The 21,091-nt window shown below is 42.4% G+C and overlaps 3 protein-coding genes across 3 annotated transcripts in view; 1 reads left to right on the top strand and 2 right to left on the bottom strand.

Annotated features, from left to right (window-relative positions):
* rnf43 (ring finger protein 43) overlaps positions 1–13,681 on the bottom strand; it is an 88,029-nt gene extending 74,348 nt beyond the window's left edge. The window contains exon 1 of the mRNA XM_086131766.1: positions 12,442–13,681. Within this exon, the coding sequence (XP_085987892.1) occupies positions 12,442–12,663 (222 nt within the window). The 5' untranslated portion in view covers positions 12,664–13,681. The remainder of the gene's footprint in view (positions 1–12,441) is intronic.
* A 319-nt stretch (positions 13,682–14,000) lies between these two features.
* The window catches only part of tspoap1 (TSPO associated protein 1), a 52,476-nt gene continuing 45,385 nt past the window's right edge, over positions 14,001–21,091 (bottom strand). The window contains exons 35-37 of the mRNA XM_086130391.1: positions 20,507–20,568; positions 16,189–16,313; positions 14,001–14,297 (exon numbers count right to left, since the gene is read on the bottom strand). The gene's annotated coding sequence lies outside the window, so the exon portion shown is untranslated. The remainder of the gene's footprint in view (positions 14,298–16,188; positions 16,314–20,506; positions 20,569–21,091) is intronic.
* On the top strand, positions 14,839–16,012 carry supt4h1 (SPT4 homolog, DSIF elongation factor subunit). Its single transcript, XM_086130392.1, has 5 exons — positions 14,839–15,009; positions 15,223–15,329; positions 15,413–15,468; positions 15,610–15,663; positions 15,786–16,012. Exons 1-5 carry the CDS (start codon positions 14,941–14,943, stop codon positions 15,851–15,853), a joined length of 354 nt encoding a protein of 117 aa, XP_085986518.1. The 5' UTR covers positions 14,839–14,940; the 3' UTR covers positions 15,854–16,012.

The raw sequence follows: 21,091 nt of genomic DNA, 5'->3' as shown, positions 1-21,091 counted from the left end.
TGCCCACATCTACACAGGGGATTTCCAACGCGTGATGCGTGTGTGTAATCCATCTTTCCGTTTCCCCATTCATGATCGCTGTCCTCTACCGCTGTATTAATGCTGTGCTTGCCTACTCTCTCGTATTGCCGTGAACTCTTATTAAAAAGCGCACAACTCTCAAAAACCTCAAAGGTGGATTTCCCCCCCGCCCCCAGTGTCTCTCCTTCATGACCTGCTTGTTTGTGTTTTCCTGATAGAAATTTATAATCTGTGCATGTTTTCATGTAAATCAACTTTCTCCAAGATTTCAGTGTTATAATATATGTTATCCTGCACGTCATTCAAATCTCCAAATTGAATGGGCTGGCTCAAGAGTGCCAGCATAGGGCAGTAAAGTTGTCGGGAAGTTTTGGGTTAAAAAAAAAAAAAACTGCACCACTTATTCGTTTTTGTACTAATTGCTTCTTCTGAAAATGTCTTCCACATCAAAGTAAAATGGTGACTGCTTGAAATCCTTAACTCAATCGCAAATCAATCGAAGTGAATCGGAAATAAAATTGGGCCCTTGTGAATCAAATCAATTTTGGAAATCTGAATCAATACCTCGCCCTACTCGGCAACAGTAAAGATGATTTTTTAGAAATTAATCGCGGGTCACTCTGAGTGTGGACGAAGGCTCATCCCTGCCGGAACTTAAATATATGAAGAATCCAAGACAGACCAGTACTTGCCCGTTTTTTTTTTCCTCACCAAAGCTGAATAAAATACTACTAACAGAACGACGCCAAGTGACACTTTAAATAAAACCAAAACGACTATTACAGAGAATATGTGACATGCACACAACACTGCAGAGTGTTCTGCATATGTTTCCACATAATTTAAGACCATCTTTAATGTGCAATAAATAATAGCGTTGTAAGTGCAATTTGGGGTCGAAACTCAAACCACGACTGTGACTGCGTGCCAGGTTTAGCGCTGAAAAACTGAAACCAAAACCAAAAGGGTTCCCATATTAACCAAACCATCGATCATGCTACGGTCATTGCGAGGTTCAACTTAGAACAGGGTATTTATTGTATATGCTACAACTCAGCGGGGCAACTCCTCTCTACAACGGTGCTATTGTTATTCATGCTAGCATACATTTGTGTTGTAAGCATGACTGTGTCTCGGCGTACAAAGCAGGGTTCAAATGAGCATGCTAGGTCCATCTAACAAGGAACTTGTTAGTTCAACATGGCACTCTCTGGGGTCACGTGTTGATGAAACATCTCTACGTGTTTTAGTTTGTCCTTTTATGGCTTTTCCCATTTTGTTAGCATAAAGCTAGCATATTGTCATTAAAGGCACATGATCGGGATGAACATTTTGATGATTAAATATCCAATGGTTTTTTGTTGTTTTGTTTGACAATGTGTGTCATTTATGCAGTGAATTTCAAATGAAAACAGGCACTAAAGAACACTGTAATAGACATTTTAAATTAAAGCAGGGTGGAAGGGGAAAGACTATAGCGATTTTTAAATATTTTTGGCATTTTTAAAAATAAATTTAAATACAGTGTTCTATGTTTTGGCATTTCAACTCTCGCCCGTGGGTTTGGCCCTACGACGAACCGCGGTTCACTGTATTCCCATTACCTGACTGGTTCTCAACAATGTGTTAGCTTCCACTAAAATTGAAGCCTTTTAGGGACCCGGGAACAGTATTTTTGTTTGTTGTCTGGAGGTGACCATGTGACTTCTGGAGGCATGAAGCATTTCTTGTCAGGAGTGTGATCCACTCAGACCTGAGGTTACAATGTGGCCTTTGTAGTCAGGCAACACTGGAAGATCGGAGTCACTTTGATCCCACTTAATAGTTTAGCGACTTATCTCAGTGTAGGAGTCATTCATGCCTCGTGTGCGCGTACGCGCGCACTCAAAGACTCACTGGTGCTTGTACACACATCTGTTAACGAAAAAAAAGAAATCATCTCACAGGTGGAAAGTTCTTTCTCTTGGATGGCTGAGCCAAGCGTTCAAGCAGAAAGAAGAAGAGACTTCACTTCCACTCAGACTGCTTTAAGCTGACTCCAGATTTGGCTCTCAGTGTGCAGTAGCTCTCCGCCGTGCTGGCCCCTAATTTACTCGTCATAAACACGGAGTACAAATAGCTTTAAGCATGTCACAGAAGAAGCAAATAACTGGAAATTATACCGCTGGGACTTTTTTTTTTTTTTGCGAAATCAACAAAAGTCAAACAAAAAGTCCAAAGTGAAGGAGCACTGGGGAATCTGAGAGAGGGAGGGAGTTTGTCACAGCGTATTTATCTGGAATGGTGATGACTCTTTTCCTCCAGCCTCTCAGCAAAATAAGAGCTTCCTGCCTTTTGAGTGCATGTCGCCATTTTTGCCCTTGAAACTGAAGCACTCGCAGTGAATTACAACCAAGAGCTGTCAAGTAACAGGAGAAGGCTGCTTGGGAGGGAAAGAGGTGAGGAGGACGAATTGTTGGGAGAAAGAGTGGGGCAAGTGGAGCAAAGAACAACGGCAGAGCCAATTTGCCTTTGATGTTGGCTTGGAGCAGAAAAGCCATTATTTTTGGAGCACGCGCTTTAAAAGAGAGGGCATCATTTACAGGGATGGGCAACTGGCGACTGTGGTCTGCGACCACATTTGAAGTGGCCCCTTGATTCATTTTTTAAATTTTGGGATTTTTTATTCTTTTTTTAACAAACCTCCAAAACGCACGCACGCACGCGCGCGCGCACGCACACACACACACACACACACACACTCACACAAAACATGTTTAATATTCAACATATGGCGGCTGGGGCCTGCGACCAAACTTGGAGTGGCCCCTCAGTATAATAGAATAGAATAGAATATATTGTTTTTAAACAAACACAAAAGTATTCAAAAGCTGCTGATGAACATTCAATGTTTTCCACCAAGAACAAAGGGAAATGGGGAGGAAAAAAATTGGGAAAAATCCAAAATATGAAAAGATACTGGGAAAAAAAACATGCAAATATGTGAATATGCAGGGATGGACTGTCATTTTAAGTTGTGCTATAACCAATCACCACTAGATGGTAGACATGTATTGGTTGTGCTATTTCAACATGAGTGGGCCCAACATTTTTTGGCGGATATAAAAGGGTTATATAGGAAAAATGTACCTCAACAAGGACATTTTTGAGTGAGTTTATTTTTATCAAAGAATGAACAAAATTACTTTTTGCACTTAATATTGGTTTCTTGTGCTGTTTGTGAATTATTATTTTTATGCAAGAGTGCCCTTTGCTTTGGGGGAAAAAAAACAAAGTACTGTATGTGGTTATTTTGTCATTTGCTTCAAACAATTGGTCGTTGAATCAAATTAGTGGATCCTTGATAAATGCACTGAAAAAATGTATTATCAAAAATGAAAAGTGTTAAGGGCAGGTATTTTGTCCATATTTAAATTGGCATTTTTGTCATACATCTGGTGTGTGGTTCTATCTGGCCACCCCAGTAGCACTGATGAAAAATTGTGACCCTCTTCCGTCCCCCCCAGCATTTAAGTTGCCCATCCCTGATTTTGGTCACTCCAAAGTCAGTTGGCTGATTTAATTCGGTCAATCGATTGCACAAAGACAAGCATTAATGTGGACGTTGCACTATGGTGTGATTTGGCAATGCGCTTTACGAAGGCACGCTCAGCTCCCACCATATTTACTGTTTTCCTTTTTTGCCTTTATATTAATGGGCTAAAGTGATTTTCAGACTAATATTCGCAGTAATTATGGCTACTCCCGTATCCACCCCCAAACCTAACCCAGTTGACAAATTGTGGTGGTTTAGTGGCCATAGAACAGAACCGAGAGGAACCTCAGTAAGTGGTTTACCTTGATTAGAAATATTAACCATCATCTTTTTATGAGCACATTAAAAAATATTTTTTTAAGATACATCATTCTCAAATCTCTATTTAAAAATGTTGAACTTTTGGGATGCACAAGTGGACATTTTCCAAAAGTTCTTTTCTAATATGAAATTGGACAAAATTATCTTCTTCCATGCGCTAACAGTGTTTTTTTATTTTATTATTATTATTATTATTTTTTTTTTTTTAAACGCCTTGTAAAGTGGCCAGCATAGTATGCAAGTGATTGACAAATCTGCCTCACAGTTTTGAAGCGGGGGGTTTGAATCTTGGCTAGAGGATAACTCTTTTGATTTAACATTTACGTTTCTCCAGGCACTCCCACTTACTCCGACATCATTAAACACTCGAAATTGCCACTAGCCTTCAATGTACTGTAAATATTTGTTTGTCTACTGTATATCTGCCTTGCTATTGCCTGGTGACCTCTTACTCAAAGTAAACGAGGACTGCCTCAGGTTCACGTGCAACCCTTCTGAGAAGCGAAATACAAAGTAGATGACTAATTTATATGTAGTATCACCCCCCCCCCCCACACCCCCTTAGCAAAAATAGATAAACAGTCACCTGAACGTCAATATCAGAAAATACAAACAAGTCAAGCAAATACCGGCAGATGTTTACATCATTGAATCCCCGGCACCCCCAAATTCAGGAGCTGAGAATAAACTCACCCAGCCCAATAGAGAACGTGGCTGTCAAACTGGATGAGGAGTATGAAAAACCAGAAAGAATGTATTGTGACGAGAGAATTCCAGACATGTTCTAATGATTTAAAAAGGAGGCCTGCAGGATGGAGAGACCTGCCATGTTTCCCTCCCCTTCCTGACTCTTCCAGTGCCATCAGAAACATCTTAAGGGCCATCTTTTGTGGAAGAGGGCTGACGGGAGAGCACTCGGCCTGCTTCCTGTGCTGCAGACTGCGGGATCCCCGGACTGCCATTAATCCACTACGGTCTTTATGGGGCACACGCACATCGTGGTGCGTTCTAGGCAATGCCAAGTCGAGGGCGACAGAAATGTAATAACAGGCTGAGCCAATAGCCATACGGAAACAGACGTCAGTATGTGAGTGAACTTTATTTGGCCTTCAAAAGGAATGTGTACAATCACATTATGCCGTATGATGATTTAAAAGGTTGACCGTTGTCCCTGAATGGCCCTTTGGTGGCAATAGCAAAGCTAAAACAGCATTGATGTCAATTTTTGTTTTGTTTTTTTTGGTTTCAAAATTGCCACCGCAGCTTTGTTTTTTGCAGCGCTCCTGAAATGACCCAAATTTTTCATCAACTAGCTCACACATCTCCTCTCCCGTAATCATAAGTGACATATATTTCATACAAACTTGCAAACTGAGGGAGGGGGGCATACTACATATACATACACATACAAGCTGTGAGCTGTGCAGGCGCATCTGATGCAGCTAAACATTATCCACCCGTGGTGCAGATCATCTCCTCAAAGTAATTAATCCTCGCTTCCATGGCGGCAAATAAGCGACACTTCTATGAAGCATCTTTATTGCGAAAGGCGGACGACGTGTGGCTGAGCATGAGCATGGGAGAAGAAGCTAATGCTAATGCGCTAAGCTAAAATAGTGTGTCGCCACACACCAAAAAAGTGCTTCGGACGAGCGTACACTTTCACAGAAATGTTGGCTGGAACTGCGTCAAAGTGGAAAGTCAGCAGCCGGGGGGGAGGGGGGGGGGGGGCAAGAAAAAAGCAGACAGATTAACATGGAAATTTAAATTGGTATGGAAAGCAGCAATAAATTTGTAGCTTTATCCCTTCATCTTTTTATTCTTCCAAATTGCAGCCTTGGCGAATTGAAAAGAGCATTCTACTAGATCGCGACCCAAATTTGATGATTCGTGCAACCCGAATTTCAATTGCCCATCAACTTCTGCGTGCATTTGAGGAAAACATTGCAAATTGGTGCCATTTGCGCTACGTATGCCATTAATAAGCCACGCTATGCTAAGCAGCTGCTCCTAGCATTCTTGCAGTGTGCAGCCATGGGGGGGCCCTGGACAGGCTTTTATCTCATCCAGGGAGATAGGAAGTATGGACAGGAAATCTTGAAGGAGGGGGAGTCGAGGGCCCATATGGGAAGCGCAGTGTAAACACTCTTGGTTTTTAATCATCCCAGCTCACGTTCAGAACTGGACACACTTTGATGTCGTCCCTCAGAGCCCCCTCCGCCCTTCTCATCCCTCAATCCCAAAAGGCCTGCGCAGATGGTCCGAGAGGCAAACATGCGCCACTGTAAAGGCCGCGATCCGGACTCAGGCAACGAAAAGGAGGTGCTCAATACCCTACAGGACATTGAGAAGGCTTCAAAGAATGCGAAGTGGCACAGAGTTAACTGGAAACCGCCTGGTGCGCTTTAATTACAGCACCGAAAAGGCGCAAAGGTCAACTCTCCAAAATACAAAGACGCAGAAAGCCAGCTGAAGATTTACAAAAACTCAAAGCGCTTAATAGCTTTCACGATGTTTAGCCTCCCCTAATTGGCACAAATCCCATTGGAAGATTGAACTCCTATCCTTCCCTCAACAAAAGTCAGGACATCGCTGTTGGTCCTCTCAAGTTCAAAGGCATCCCAGAAGCCTTTGCACTTCTTCGACGGCCACCATATAAGCTGTGCGTCTGGAAAGGGGATACAGTCGAAAATGCCTCTGTACTTTCTCCTAATAGAGTTGCCAGACTCGGGCCAAGTGCTCCAATGAACATGTCCATTCAGGGGACAGGGCACATGTCCAACGTGGCCACTGTTTAATAGACCACAGGGAAACGTGTACCAAAGTAAGGCCTGATGGCTGTAATAAACAGAAAGGACATGGGAATGTAGTCAATCGATTGTAGACTATATTCAATGCTCCAAAGGTATTACTGTAAACACGGGTGCCTTGACCCGAGTTGAATTTGTTCCATGCCCAAGCTAGTAACTCGCTTTACCCCTATATATCAATATTCATCCATCCATCATTCTCCACTGAAATGAATTCAAATGCCAGTCATCTGTTAAAAAAAAGTCAACATGTTTAACAAAGAAAAACAGCATTGAATTTTATCAAATAAAAGAGAATATAAAGAAATAAGTTGTTAAAAAAAGTCACAACAACAAGCTGTGTAGTATTAAGGGGCGTGCAAATGAAAAGTGCCTTCTCCATTCATGATGTGCCGCGCTCCAAAGCCGTTTACAAGGTGCGTATGTGTATATATATATATATATATATATATATATATTTTTTTTTCTGCACTATAAGGTGCTTCGGAGTATAAAGCGCACCTTCAAGGAATGGCCCATTTTAAAACTGTTTTCATTTTACCGCATTATAAGGCACATAGAAGAGAAGCAAAAATAGTGGCTGAGGTTGCATTATGCACTAGATGGAGCTATGCTAAAGGGAATACAATACAATGCAGCTTTATTTATATAGTGCTTTCCCAACCACTGCAGCTGAAGCAAAGCGCTTTACGCAACATTTAAAATACTATGTCCAAGAAATCTGAATATTGATCCATATATAAAACCCATCGGATTATAAAGGCGCACTGTTGGCTTTAAAGAAAATGGAATGCTTTTGGGTGCGCCTTATAGTGTGGAAAATACGGTGTGTGTGCGTGTGTGTGTGTCTAGATCCATCTATGAATTTATTTATTGATAGATTTTCATGAAATGTACAACATCAAATCGATGTTGGCGTGCACAATAGCAATGCAGGAAGTCCTCAATGTGCAAAGGAGTTCCATCCCAACGGTGGTGGTGGTGTAATGGGAATATTGCCATATACAGTATGCTAAGACAATAGTAAAGTCATATTTATATAGAGTAAATATTTGTCAACAGAATGCTCCTGGGTTATGAATTTAAAACAAAAGAAAAAGGAGGTTACGCCACGTCGACCTATGTCAACGTCATATGGCGGTTGTCGCAAACCAAGGAACTGCCCCCCCCCCAATATTTGTAAATATAAACAAATCAAATGTCAACAAGCATCTTTCGCCAATCCGGGCTCCACCTTTTGTGTCTAACTGAAAGTAAGCGAAGAGTATAGCCGCATTATCAGGACAGACTCAACGCAAGTGCGAGGAGTGAGTGCGCATCGGAGGACCCCCTCATCTCTCTTCCACCGCAAGGCAAGAATATAAAGCCGCAGCGTAAAGCGGCTTGAACAGGCTCTTGAGGACCTGTTGGAACAAGCCTGAGCGGCAACAAAGAGCATCCTGCAGCGTCTTGACAAAAACGAGGCCTTCCTCACCTCGGACAGGACCAATTGTGATGAAGCTCTTCTTTGTATTCCTTACATCGTACGGTAAGTCGCTGAGACTCGCTGACAGCAGCTTTGACACACCAATCATCTCTCGCTCCATATTTATTTTTTTATTTATTTTTACAGAACATTTCTGTTCGCAGATTTCAACTCCTTTGTGAACTTATAACGAGGACTAATAAGGAATGCCGGAATTCCCGGAGCGCATTTGATCCGAGCGACGCAAGATCAGAACTTGTTTTCCCACAAAGGAACATTCAGTTACAAGCGGAGTGGCTTGTCAGCGTGCCTAAATGGAGAGCTATCGGCGTGAAGAGGGTGTGGAAATGGTCATTATTAACAGTGGCGAAACCTCAAACACCTGGTGGGCGAAGAAAGACGAGATCCTTTGGTGCATATCGACCGTCCCGTTTCTTAGGAGACGGCAAATAAATTGACACCGCGGAGCTTTATGGCCAGGCAACCTTAATCCAATCCTGAATACAGAATAAGCGCCATGAAAAGAAACACACATTTCTATCCCCCCCCCCCCCCCCTTAACAGGGTACCAGCACACTTTTAAAATAACACTTAAGCTCAAATTACAGTGTTGGGGTTCAAATGTGTCATTTAACTGTCTTCGACCACACCTTGAAAATAAAGTTGTAGGATGAAGAGTTGACGTGAAACATTTGAAGTGCGAGACAACGCTGCAGCCAAGGCATGACTTTGCCCGATGCGTAAAACTAAATTGAGGTCAACGGACCTCGAAATAACGCATATGTCATCGCTAATGTTCAAGAAATTTGGATGCTCCGTCATCGCGCGTGGAGTGGGAAGGAGTGAGCCGTTTGCGGGCAGGTGCAAGGTCACCGCGGGATCGAGGATGGCTACAGCTACGGACGTCGCTTGGTTATTTGAAAATTGGGGTAAACAACACACAAGGGGGAGGGGGGGCGGTAAAACCAAAGATAGTGTTAAACCAATGAGACTGAATTCACCTTTTTGTACCCCAATTTGCATCAGCTCAAGCATAGCTTCAATTCCTAAACAGCAATTTACCATAAATTGGAATAACTTTAAAATATAAAAGATTGACATTAATGGCAACAATGTTTGCTCGCACAACAAAGCACGTGTGACGTTTGCGTCAAAACATATCTAACTTGGAGGGACGATACAAGAGACAGCTATTGTGTAAACTCTTATTTCTTTGGTGTGAAATGTGAGAAAGCCAATTTGGGGGAAATCCATCCATCCATCCATCCATTTTCCGATGCGCTTATCCTCACAAGGGTCGCGGGGGTGCTGGAGCCCATCACAGCCGTCTTCGGGCAGTAGGCGGGGGACACCCTGGACCGGTTGCCAGCCAATCGCAGGGCACACACAGACGAACAACCATCCACGCTCACACTCACACCTAGGGACAATTTAGAGTGTTCAATCAGCCTGCCATGCATGTTTTTGGAATGTGGGAGGAAACCGGAGTACCCGGAGAAAACCCATGCAGGCCCGGGGAGAACATGCAAACTCCACACAGGAAGGCCGGAGCCGGGATCGAACCCACGGCCTCTGCACTGTGAGGTCGACGCGCTAACCACTGGAACACCAACTTAAATTTATATCCAAGTTTGTTGCCTTTCAATTTTGAGCTCAGACAACTTTTTTTTAACAGTGCAGAAACATAAATATGATTGGTATTGATTGATATGCAGTGACGTAGACAGAATTTACTTGGGTGGCCACAAGCTAACACGAGCACAAGAAAGCACAAAAGCGCACATGCGCCCGCCTTGCAGCCTGATACTTCACACAATGTGAAATCTGTCATGACTACACGACACACATTGCTGTGAAGACATATTAGCTGCAATCATGAAATAAAATGCAGACATGCAAAATCTTGCCCAACACACTCGTCGTATGAGCAGGAGTAAAAGTATTTTTTTTAAATTGCCTTTGTTTATTGTATCTCCAAAGACTATTTTTCATCTCATGCACTGATTCGCCAATCAGATTAGTCAATGGTCACGAATAGCCACTGCTAATTTGCATACTGGCTCATGCATTCAAATCAGTTCCAAGAAGTACAGTGACACAACAATCTCTTTGTTCTTTCCAATTCTAAATGTTTTTTTTAACCTAGATTTGTTGCTCTTTGTGTTATGAGCGAGTTGGGCAAGATTTGCACGGTCGAGGAGTGCATTGCATTTCACGAAAGCCTGACTGTGGATGGCACGACAACAATGACTTCATGGCCCTTAATTGTGTGCCAAGTCGTTAAAAGTAATAATCTTGATGAAAGAGCAGTACAATTAACATGTGATTGTGATGACTGTGCCATGCTTCCATGTGATTATTTCAAAGAATATTTCGCTACTGTTTACGGTAAATCCGAACGTTTAAAAAAAATTTAAAATGGCAGAGCATGAATGTGTCTCAGTGTAATTTGTCTGTATGGAAATGGCATGGAGTTGGAACTAATTATGGAGACCAGAGAATCACATTCAATAAAATCTTGCTGTCTAGTACCATTGGCCCACGACGTAGCTCGGCCCCCATTCAAAAGGCATGAACACCGTTTGCTGCACAGATGTACATTTACAAGCTAAATTCTTGTACTTGTTCCATGAATGTAAGCATTTTTTTCCTAACATTGTCGTCTCTTCATTTAATAGAATTTCTCTTTCCTGTCCTTTTATATGGATGTTAGATTTGCCCTACAATCACTGAACAGCATTTTTCTGTCCTCTGATTGGTTGGTCAGCGCAAGCTAAGTTGAACTAGCAAAACACATTTGTAGCCATCCGCACGGATGAAAACATTTAGTCGGCATCTCAGAGTGTGATTCATTTCATTTAAACGGCACACCATTGCAATGTGGCGTAAATCATTATTGTTGATTTGAGGGGAACTGTGGCATGAACCTTACATTGGATGATGGTGGAATAGATTTATTGAGCACGAGTACAATAGATTTGATTTGCTAGACTGTCACATCTACTTGATGATAGCTTAGGGTCCTTAGTGATGACAGAGGAACCTCAGACCACCCACAGTGGGAGACTATACATTCCTGGCTACATCATTGGGTACATCTCTGCATCAGACTGAGAACAGTTCGGGGATTATAGAGACGGTGGTGAATTTTGATTGACAGCGACAAAATGTTTATCCTCATGAAATCTGGAGTGGTGAGTTTCGAACATTGGCTCATTGGTGTGTGTGGCCAGCAGTCGCTTGTCCTCATTAGGGTTGCAGTTCATGAGTGTGAGGCAGATGTGCTACACTGGTGTTTTTTTGTTTTTAGTGGCGAGTTGTTGTTGTCTAAAATCTTTTTTTAATAGGCTCCAAAAAAGTCGGGAAAAACACTTGGTGTGTGGTCACTTCGATTGTATACAGACCGAATAACTTGCCAAACGTACAGGAAGCGGGTAAATGTTTTTGTCACAGCGCAGCTACAAAAGTCTGCATTCGACATTTCCACACCATGTGAAAAAAGCCTGACAGTCTAAATTATTGCAATGATTCGCAAATCAGCATCTTGTGGTACATTAGTAGCGGGTACAGTGCTTCTCCAATTTCAAGGCACCCAAAAGCACCACCATTGTCTCCTTATTCACCCTCTGATGAACCACAGATACATTTTTGTTCATTTATCTGTCAGAAATGTGGAGTGTAAGGTAGAACAATTCAATAAGGGTCATTTAACCCCGGGGTCACCAACCTTTTGGAAAATAAGGGCTACCGCTTGGGTACTGATAAACATGAATGGCCAACAGTTCGATACATGTCTAAAATAACCTTCTATTTTATACTATTATAATTCCGCGATTTGAAGACACTGATCATATTAATGACTTGTCACTGTAATTGACAACAATGATTTTACAAGGAATGGAATCGATGTGCAACATTATTTCTAGGAATCTCTGCAAGTGTACTAATACAACACTCCTTGGAAATCACAATGTCCCATCACTGGTGACTGAGCTATTTTTAGAGCAGGCCCCAGGGCTACTCCTGTGGTCCTTGGTGGCGACCTGGTGCCTGTGCCCACCACGTTGGCGACCCCTGATTCAACTTGTGTTAACTTGTTGCCATTCCCAAAACAGACAAAAAAAAAAAAAAAGTGTTCAAATCAACCATTCCAGTGTTCACGCGTTGAAGACAAGATGGTCCTTATTTCAAGAATAATAAGGCAGTGATTTCGCGAATGTAAAAGATGTGCTTTGGCGCAAGAAAGGTTGGGAAAGACTGGAGAATGTTTTTGTGAGTGATGTCTTTACCTGCATTAGTTTCCCCTCCGCGTCACCGGCGCTTCCTCCCACGAACACCCCCTCCAGAGTGATGGGACGCCCAGTCGGCTCGTGCTTCAGCAGCGTCACCTTGATGAGCGCTCGTAGGGCCGGCCGCTCGGATTCCGGGCCCGGCTGGCCCAGCACCACCTGCAGGGCCGTCATCAGCAGCCACGGCCAGAGCCCGGCCAGGCGCCACGGGGGGACGGTCATGGCCTCGGCTGAAGCGGCGGAGCCCGGCCGCACATGGTGGACTTCAAAGCAGGCAGCAGGAAAACAAGTCGGAAGCTTTTTCTCTTTTTTTCTTGTGCTTCTTTAGGCACCGCAATCCAAGCTCACGCGTGAACGTCCCGGTCCTTCCATTCAGAGTTAATAATCAAGCGTGCATCCAGCCGCATATCCAAAGAAAAAATAAAAATCATAAAAATGAAAAAAAAAAGTTGAAATTCATGCTCCGAGTTGCCACCAATAAGTCTCCGCACGTGTCCGCGCGCGAAGAAAAGCCCAGCACCTATCCACGCACGAGTCGAATTTCATTTAACTTCACTTCTCCTTGATAGTAATGAGGTTGATCTAATCATCATAATAATCCACAACGTCACTCGCTGCACCTTTACCAAAACCGCGTTGAGAGTTGACAAGCGGCGTCCCCAGATAGCGAGTCCCGAGGGCGCCACATTTTTCACCCCGCACCGACAGACACACACACACTCATACGCGCACGCACTCGTACACATTCACACGCACTCGCTCACGCACGCGGAAGAGACAAGTTGAACTTCAAAGACGGCCCGTTCCAGGTTGCCTCAGCCGTGGCGGCTAGATCACAGCCGAGCCAAACGGTTAAGTAACATGTTTACGACCTCAACGGCGCGAACATAGTTGTTCCCAAAAGAATTTAATTACCGCGGACACACTTGCGTAAAGTCCGTCCGTTGGCTCGTTTCCTTCCTTCCTTCCGTTCGTCAGTTCAAAGTTATTCCCAAGTCAATTCGCGCTTTGAATGACTTCTGCGAAAGTGGATACGTTCCTCCGAGGTCGGTCATCAGCGGGTGCCATAGAAAGAAGCACCGCAGTGTGCGGAAGTCGGTCAACTTGAGAGACTGCACGTACAGTTCACAACACACGCGTCCGCAAAAACACCGTCCCACTCATCAACTCCCCCGTGTGCGTGTCGCTCTCTCCACGCCACCGGGTGAATCTCATTTACAGCCGCTACCTGCTCACTTGGTTTGCTGCATTCAGGGCCAGTTAGACATAAGCGATGATTTGTAGCTAAATCAAAAATAGAAACGATATGAATGGATTTTTTTTAGAACGGAATCAGACACTACCATTGACAAAATGTAACAAATCCATAACGTTCTCGAGTGTCGCTTATAGAAGTCGAGCTGCTGAAAAATACCAGTGTTTTCCGAGTGGACTTGAAGGCAACTGCACCAACGCTTTCCAGGGCGTATCAGGCTCCACACACCGGAACGATATGAATCAAATCGGGGAAATGGCTCCCTCTAGTGGCCCAACTGCACAAAAAACAAATCTCAATCACGGGTGTTACAATTCGTTTAATTGAACAAATAATTCAAATGAGATTGAAACGAATATATGTACAGTATATGTTCCATGTTCAAGGTTCTGTACGCAGTTCATTGAAGCTGAAAACATCACAGTTCTTGCATGACCAGCATACTCACCGGACATGTCACTCATGAAGCATGTTTGGGATGTTCTGGATTGGCGTATACGACAGCGTGTTCTGATTCCTGTCAATATCCAACAACTTCGCACAGCCATTGAGGAGGAGTGAACCAACATTCCACAGGCGACAGCCAATAACCTGGCCGACTCTGCGAAGGGGATGTATTGCACTGCGTGAGGGAAATTATGCTCACACGAGACACCGTTTTTGTGACCCCCGCAAACCCCACAATTAAACCAAAACTGCACATTTCAGAAGGGGGTTTTTCCTCCATTATTGCGGCCGAAGGCACACCTGTGCAATAATCTTGCTGTCTCAACAGCGTCTTGAAATGCCACACCAAATGAGTAGGGAGGGATCATTTTGACAAAGGAGAAATGCTCACCAACATAGATTTGGACATATTTGTGAACAACGTTGAGGGAAAATTTTCTATTCTGTTCTTTGAGCTTAGAGTCCTCAAGAAAAATGGAGAGGACAAAAGTGTTGCGTTTGTATTTTTGTTTCGTGTATAAATTCAACAAAAAAATAAGGCGTGGTTGAATCAAGCAAATATTGCTGTCTAGTTATTTTTAATCATGTTATTCGTCTCGTCATTTAAAATACAGTACAGGTCATGTTCGGGTGTGTCAATTTTTAAACAGGCATTTCACAAAGGATGTCTAAATAAGGGTCCTTTGTGGGCTCTCGTTGCTGGCAATGACGTAATAAGCATGAGACCAGCTCCGTAACCACAAACCAGTTTGTTTGGACCGAGGTTTCTGACCTATTTTCATAAGGAAGAGGGCATAATGGCACTGGAAACAGTTCCTAAAGACCTTCGCCATCTACGAGCATGTCTGCTTTGCTCCTTAGTGAAGGTAAATCAAATTCTGACAAAAGAAACGATAGCCGTGCTGCTAACTTGTCGCCATTTTGCTGAACACAGCCTGCGTTTTTTGTTGTCATTGATAAGCAATCGTAAAAACACGTGCTTGCACGTTTACGTATTCTAACAGATTGACTGTTTTAGTGAGGGCGCAGTACAAATTTGCTTAATCACAGCAATATAACCAAATCGGTTTCTCTTTTAGACCATTGACCAGTTTGAATATGATGGCTGTGACAACTGCGAGTCGTTCCTTCAAATGAAGGGGAATAGAGAGATGGTTTATGAATGCACCAGTTCTTCATTTGATGGGTAAATACTAACCTGTCTATCTGTGAAAAGTAATTCACTTGAAGGACAATACGTTTCTACTATTGTTATGTTTATTTCCACAGTGTGATTGCCCAGATGAGTCCTGAGGACAGCTGGGTAGCAAAATGGCAGCGAATAGGTAAGAAGAGACATCTGTACATAGGTCTAGATAATGTACTGTAAAAGGAGCTTATACGATGACTGCCTTGTTCCACTGACATGCTTAAATGCTTTGTTGACAAGTGAATTTTCATTGCATCCTTTCTACTTTATGCAACAGGCACATTCAAACCAGGTGTATATGCAGTGTCGGTGACTGGCAGACTACCTCCAGGTATAGCCCCATATCAATGATTTTGTTCTCCATATTATGATCTTTACCAGGTTCCCTTAATTGTGTCCTACAGTCACCTTCAGTCTATAATAGTCATTCTCAACTCTTTTCTGCTTCTGTAGGTGTGGTGAGAGAGCTGAAAAGCAGAGGAGTGATCTACAAATCCAGAGACACTGCAGTGAAGTCCTAACGTCAAAACTTCCAAACCATTTTACAGCTCCATTGCTCAGAAGCAACAAAAATATTTGTACAAAAATACTTAAAATTACTTTTTTTTTAAATTTTCATTTGCCTGATGCATTGTTTGTTTTGTAGTCATCAAGAATAAATCTGTAAATGTCCTGTTTTATTCAGTTACACCAATTTTCTTGGTAGCTTTAAGTGCAAAGAGCACCGAAGACTACGTGTCACCCTGCACTTGAACACAAACAACTTTATACTACAATACCATATAAAACAGTGTGTAAAACTATTTTTTTATAATGTGAGCAGCCCCCTACCCGAACAATCATGAGTGTCCTTTACCTTTGAGTGGGTGGAATCATCACATCCAGGAGTCTTCAATCCTGTTCCTCAAGGGCAGCTATTCTTCCTGTTTTCTATCTCTCCATGCTGCAACACCCCTGGGTCAGATGATCAATCAGCAAGGTCTGTGGAAAAGCTGGAGAATGATCCTGATCATTTGAATTAAGTGTGTTGCTGCAGGAAGATCGATCGTGACTAATTGAGATGTTTTATTTTTTGCTACTGTGAAAACCATAATGCCCCTGTCGCTAAGAATACGATGCAATTTGTGTGTGGCCTGAACGATCGGACCTTTTTGCAGTACCATATAATCCCAACAGGGGGAACCCTAAGACTGATTTCCTGGCGTCAATCAACAACCGACCTTTGGCTGTCAACAACCAAGCATATCCCACCTATATTCCCAATCTTTTTAACAAGCGTCCAAATAACACAACATGGAGGTTTTTGGACGTAATGAGATTACTGTCAGGGGAATGTGGCACTTTTCAGGTGTAGACCACGGTTCTTACTGTATTTGTTTATAGTTGACATTCGTAGTGGTGTTTTCATTCTAACTTGATGAATTCAGATGAACATGTGAAACAAGGACAGGAAAGTTACACCGCCCCACTCTCGCAGTTCTTGAGAAGAAATGTGTTGAACGGATTAAGTAAACAAACTGCGGCGCTCTACTATCACAAAGTCAAAGCCTTTCACAATCCTGAACATTTAATATATTGCAACACGGTGAAAAATAAATACATTTAAAGGCGAGAGTTTGAATTAAGCCTCACGTTTTTGCAGTTCCACCTTCAGTAACAGTTTCGAAACATTATATTAATAGTGAAAGGAGTCCGTAACACATAAATTCCACGATTTTTTAAAAACTAATTTATACTTCTATATGCAAACCACACTGTCTGCTTCATGCTTAAAGTGTGTTATCTGGTTTTGCCACGTCCGCTACAATCAGTGAGTAAATTAGAATCACCACCAGACTATAGTGCATTATTATTTTTTTTTGCATAGTTTCCCCACTTAAATGTTTAGGATCATCAAATACATTTAAATATCACACAAAATTTACAGTGAACATAAAATTTAGTTTAAAAAAATGATTCGACTGACCAACTCTTTGTGGAATATACGTCAAGCTAATGTTTTGGTTGATGAGTGTAGTGTCAAATAAAATGTAAATGTTTCTATAATGCCAAGAGGATCATTTTAAGACATTTAACATTTCTACTGCTGCAAAAAGTTATAGCAGATGGGGTTGTGTTAATACTTTCATGCTTAGAAGGTTGTTTTGTACAGCGCTTTTTCCTCATTCGGTTCGCAGGTGAGCTTGGGCCGAAGTGCAGATAGGTTTTGGGTGAGAAATTGGCTACACACTTGCCTAGTTGTCAATTATTCGCGACACTACAATTCAAAAACATCTACTCATCCATCTATTCTCTATCGCGCTTGTCCACATTCGTGTTGCAGGGGAATTGGAGTCAATCCCAGCTGACTTGGAGTGAGAGCACCAAGTACACCCTGGACTGGTCGCCAGCTACAAACGCTCTAAGCAGCATTCACGCCTATGGACAATTTATAGTCTTCAATTTACCTAAGATGCATATTTTTGGAATGCGAGAGGGAGCTGGAGTACCCAGAATAATTTCTCCGAAGCACATGAACAACATGAAAACACTCCAAGGCAAGCTGGAGTCAAGATTCGAACCTGGAACCACAGAACTTTGAGACAGACGTGGTCGCCCATCTATCGCCATGCTGACAAAGGTACTTTTGGTTCATTTCTAATTGCTTGATTTTTGCAGAGGTCAATTCAAATACAGTATTATGAACTATTATTCAATGGTGAATGTGGTCCTTTCACTCCAAAACCAAAGTGAATTAAATACCGTGTCTCATGCGATTTTTGGAGTAAAAATTAACTAACTGTTTTAATCAAAGATGCAAGTATTTTTTCTGTATTATTATTATTATTATTATTATTATTGCCTTAACTGGGAAACTGCAATTTTTTTTGTGGCACATCAGGTTTTCAAAAAATATTTGTAATGTAATATTTAGTGTGATATTTATGAATTAAGGAAGGGTTAGTTTCAGCACAGGTGAATTTTTTTTTCTGAAATGTCATAGCTATAAATTACATCACATGGTAAAATCCACATTGCACAACATTTAATAGGTCAAAGTTAACAAAAAAATAAAAAACATTAAAACTGATGTGCAAGAAAAAAAAGTTAAGACATTTTTGAAATCAAAATACATTAACCCATTTAATCCCACCGGTCACATTTGTGAAGGACAACAATGATTTAATTTATAGGGCTCGAACATTTTTTGATAACTGATTACTTAAAAGGGCTACCAATGACACCTGATTTGACTTTTAAATGTCTGGGAAAAATTTGGGGTTAAATGGGTGAAGGGACACAAAGATGATTCAAATTTGCTGTTGACCAGTGCAATCAACCCCCGTTTTCACCGCACGTTTAGCTTCATGTGAGTGAAGTCATTCCACGCGAGCGCCTTAGCAAGAACAAAACCGAGAACTGAGCTGCATGCTGCAAGACTTCCTCGACCGCAGGCCTTGTCAAACAGGAAGGCAGACGCGACTCTGCCTGGCGCAGCCGAGCGTGGCCTTCTTTTTTGAGCAGACCGCGGCCTCGTTGCTAGTTGCAACTGTCGCTTTTGCCCTTATTTGGATATGTTAGCATCATACCGAGCAGCAAAAACAAAGGGTCTCGTTTGAAGCACCTCACTTGCTTATGGGGCGTCTCCAATGATCTACACTGACCGGTTTCATCATCACAAATGTGAAGGAAAACGGAAACATGGTGGAGGAAAGGGGTGACATTTACGAGGAGGGTGGACAGTATTAATAGAATCCCACATCGTGTTTCGTGAGGACTTCCTCTCTTGAGCGCTACAGCGTGCATGCTCAGGAGGATTTCACTTCCTTTTAAAACGAATGCCATCTTCAGGGCACACGTGAATTTAATACGAAATGTCCGCTTGAGTGAGCACATGCAAGGGAATGCGGTGGGGGCAAGGGGGAGCTGGCTGCCGGTCCAGATAAGGTCTATCACTAAAAGCAGTTATGGCTCCTCAGGAAAGGCCTCAGCTTCACGCCACTCTCCAGGATCACTTCCTCACTGGTACAGATATGCGCGCACGCACAACACGTTGCACTCACAACCGCAGCACGTCTTTTGTATTCAATAGTAGCATCACTACAATTGGCTGGTGACCAGTTCAGGGTGCACTCCACCAACTTCCCGAAGTCAGCTGGGATAGGCTCCAGCACGCCCGAGACCCTCTTAAGGATAAGCGTCTCAGACAATGGATGAATAGTGAGTAGCACCAGTGGAGCCCCCCACCATCAACCACCCCACCCACCCATTATCTTGCCATCTTTTCCTTTCGAATACTTTTTCTCTCTTAAAACTCCTGTTGCTAGAATGATGTCTCTTCATTAAGTCCCAACCGGGGCTGACAGTAAAAAGAAGGCTTGGCCATATGACTTTAGCTTGTGGCCTGCGACAATTGACGTTCACAGACCTGCATTTGACTGTCAAGCACCAGCGTCTTTGTCCTGACTCAAAACAGTATTGACATTGGTGGGAAAGGGGATACGTGTTTTGTGTCGTGATCATTTCCCCTAAGGTGTTGGGACACGCTCGCCATGACACCTACAAAAAGCGGAAATGTTAAAAAAAAAAAAAAACGAATGTCAGAGGTGGCAAAATGCACTCTCTCCCTCTTTACTCACTCTGTACCGGAAGTAAAGATGTGTGTGAGGGGGGGGAACCCCCCCCCCCCCCCACACACATTGCTAAGAGTAGGACGACTGACTTAAATCCCGTCCTGAAGAAAAGTGAGAGCAAAAGTTAAATGTAATTTGTATTGTCAATTTTAAACAATTAATTCAAGTAAGTCATTGTAGGTGCCGCTGCAGGGAACAGCCGAAAAATGACAAATTTGCTTACGAAAAAAAAAAAACCTCAGCTGAAAACAAAATAGTTTCCCTTTGTAACTAGCAGAGTGGCAATACGGAGAAGAAAAAGCATTAATTTACATCTTCACAGCTTTATGTTAAGAGCTAGCTAGCGTTGTTAGCTTGACTTTTATGCTATCAAAACAACTTTGCTAATGCGTTAAATAAGGAACAAAAACGCTCAATAAGTAACTAAAATATAACTATATAAAAATAAAATTATATTAAATGGATGGTTGCTACCCATGCAGAATATCAAAATCTTACATTTAGTATTTAAAATAAGTATCCTTAGAATTCCACAAATATGAAAATCAACGGGTGCCAAACCGTGAGTGTCGACTGTACTTCTTTGGTATACGTTGGAGTGTACCATACTCTCGCTCCTGCGCCTATAAGGTAAGAAAGTGCAGTCTAATAAAATTGAATACACAAGCTGTATTCAATCCTGACCGACGTGGTTATTAAATCATGTCGCGTAGCATTTTACAAAGCATTACGCTAAGAAGAAATTCTTGCTGAAATGGTTTGTTCTTTGTTCCTCCTTGATGTTTCAGTTGCGATGCAATTGCTGTGATCCTTTAGGGCTTTGTTCTTTATTCTGTCAGACAGGTTTGATGTCTCACAGGACAAACTCAGGATTACTCAGTGACATGTCAGAACGTCAAGCTTGCTTCCAGTGAGAATGTCGTCTCTCTTCCTCGTCTTCGGTTCCCTGTCGTTACTTTGTATTTTTGGTAGATCGACTTTGACTCTTCAAATATCACGTCATGGGGTCCGAATTCCGCTCTTTGTGTGACACTTCGAATGCTTTCCCAAATCCAAAGTTTGGGATATTTTGGCTCTCAGAAATGAGCAAAAGTGCAACAAAGTTTTCGGCGTGATTGAGGAATCAAAAGCCACTGCACACAGATA

Source organism: Hippocampus guttulatus, chromosome 15 (genome assembly GCF_054856545.1).
Source record: "Hippocampus guttulatus isolate MCC_2025c chromosome 15, RoL_Hgut_1.0, whole genome shotgun sequence".
In the NCBI taxonomy this organism is placed as follows: domain Eukaryota; kingdom Metazoa; phylum Chordata; class Actinopteri; order Syngnathiformes; family Syngnathidae; genus Hippocampus; species Hippocampus guttulatus.
Note: the sequence above shows the minus strand (reverse complement) of the source record. Positions and strands in the feature narration are given on the sequence as shown.

Coding starts and splice junctions, on each gene's coding strand:
- supt4h1 (XM_086130392.1), top strand. CDS start 14,941: ATGGCACTGGAAACAGTTCCTAAAGACCTTCGCCATCTACGAGCATGT. Junction 15,330..15,412: donor ACCAGTTCTTCATTTGATGG/GTAAATACTAAC, acceptor TTATTTCCACAG/TGTGATTGCCCAGATGAGTC. Junction 15,469..15,609: donor AGCAAAATGGCAGCGAATAG/GTAAGAAGAGAC, acceptor TTTATGCAACAG/GCACATTCAAACCAGGTGTA.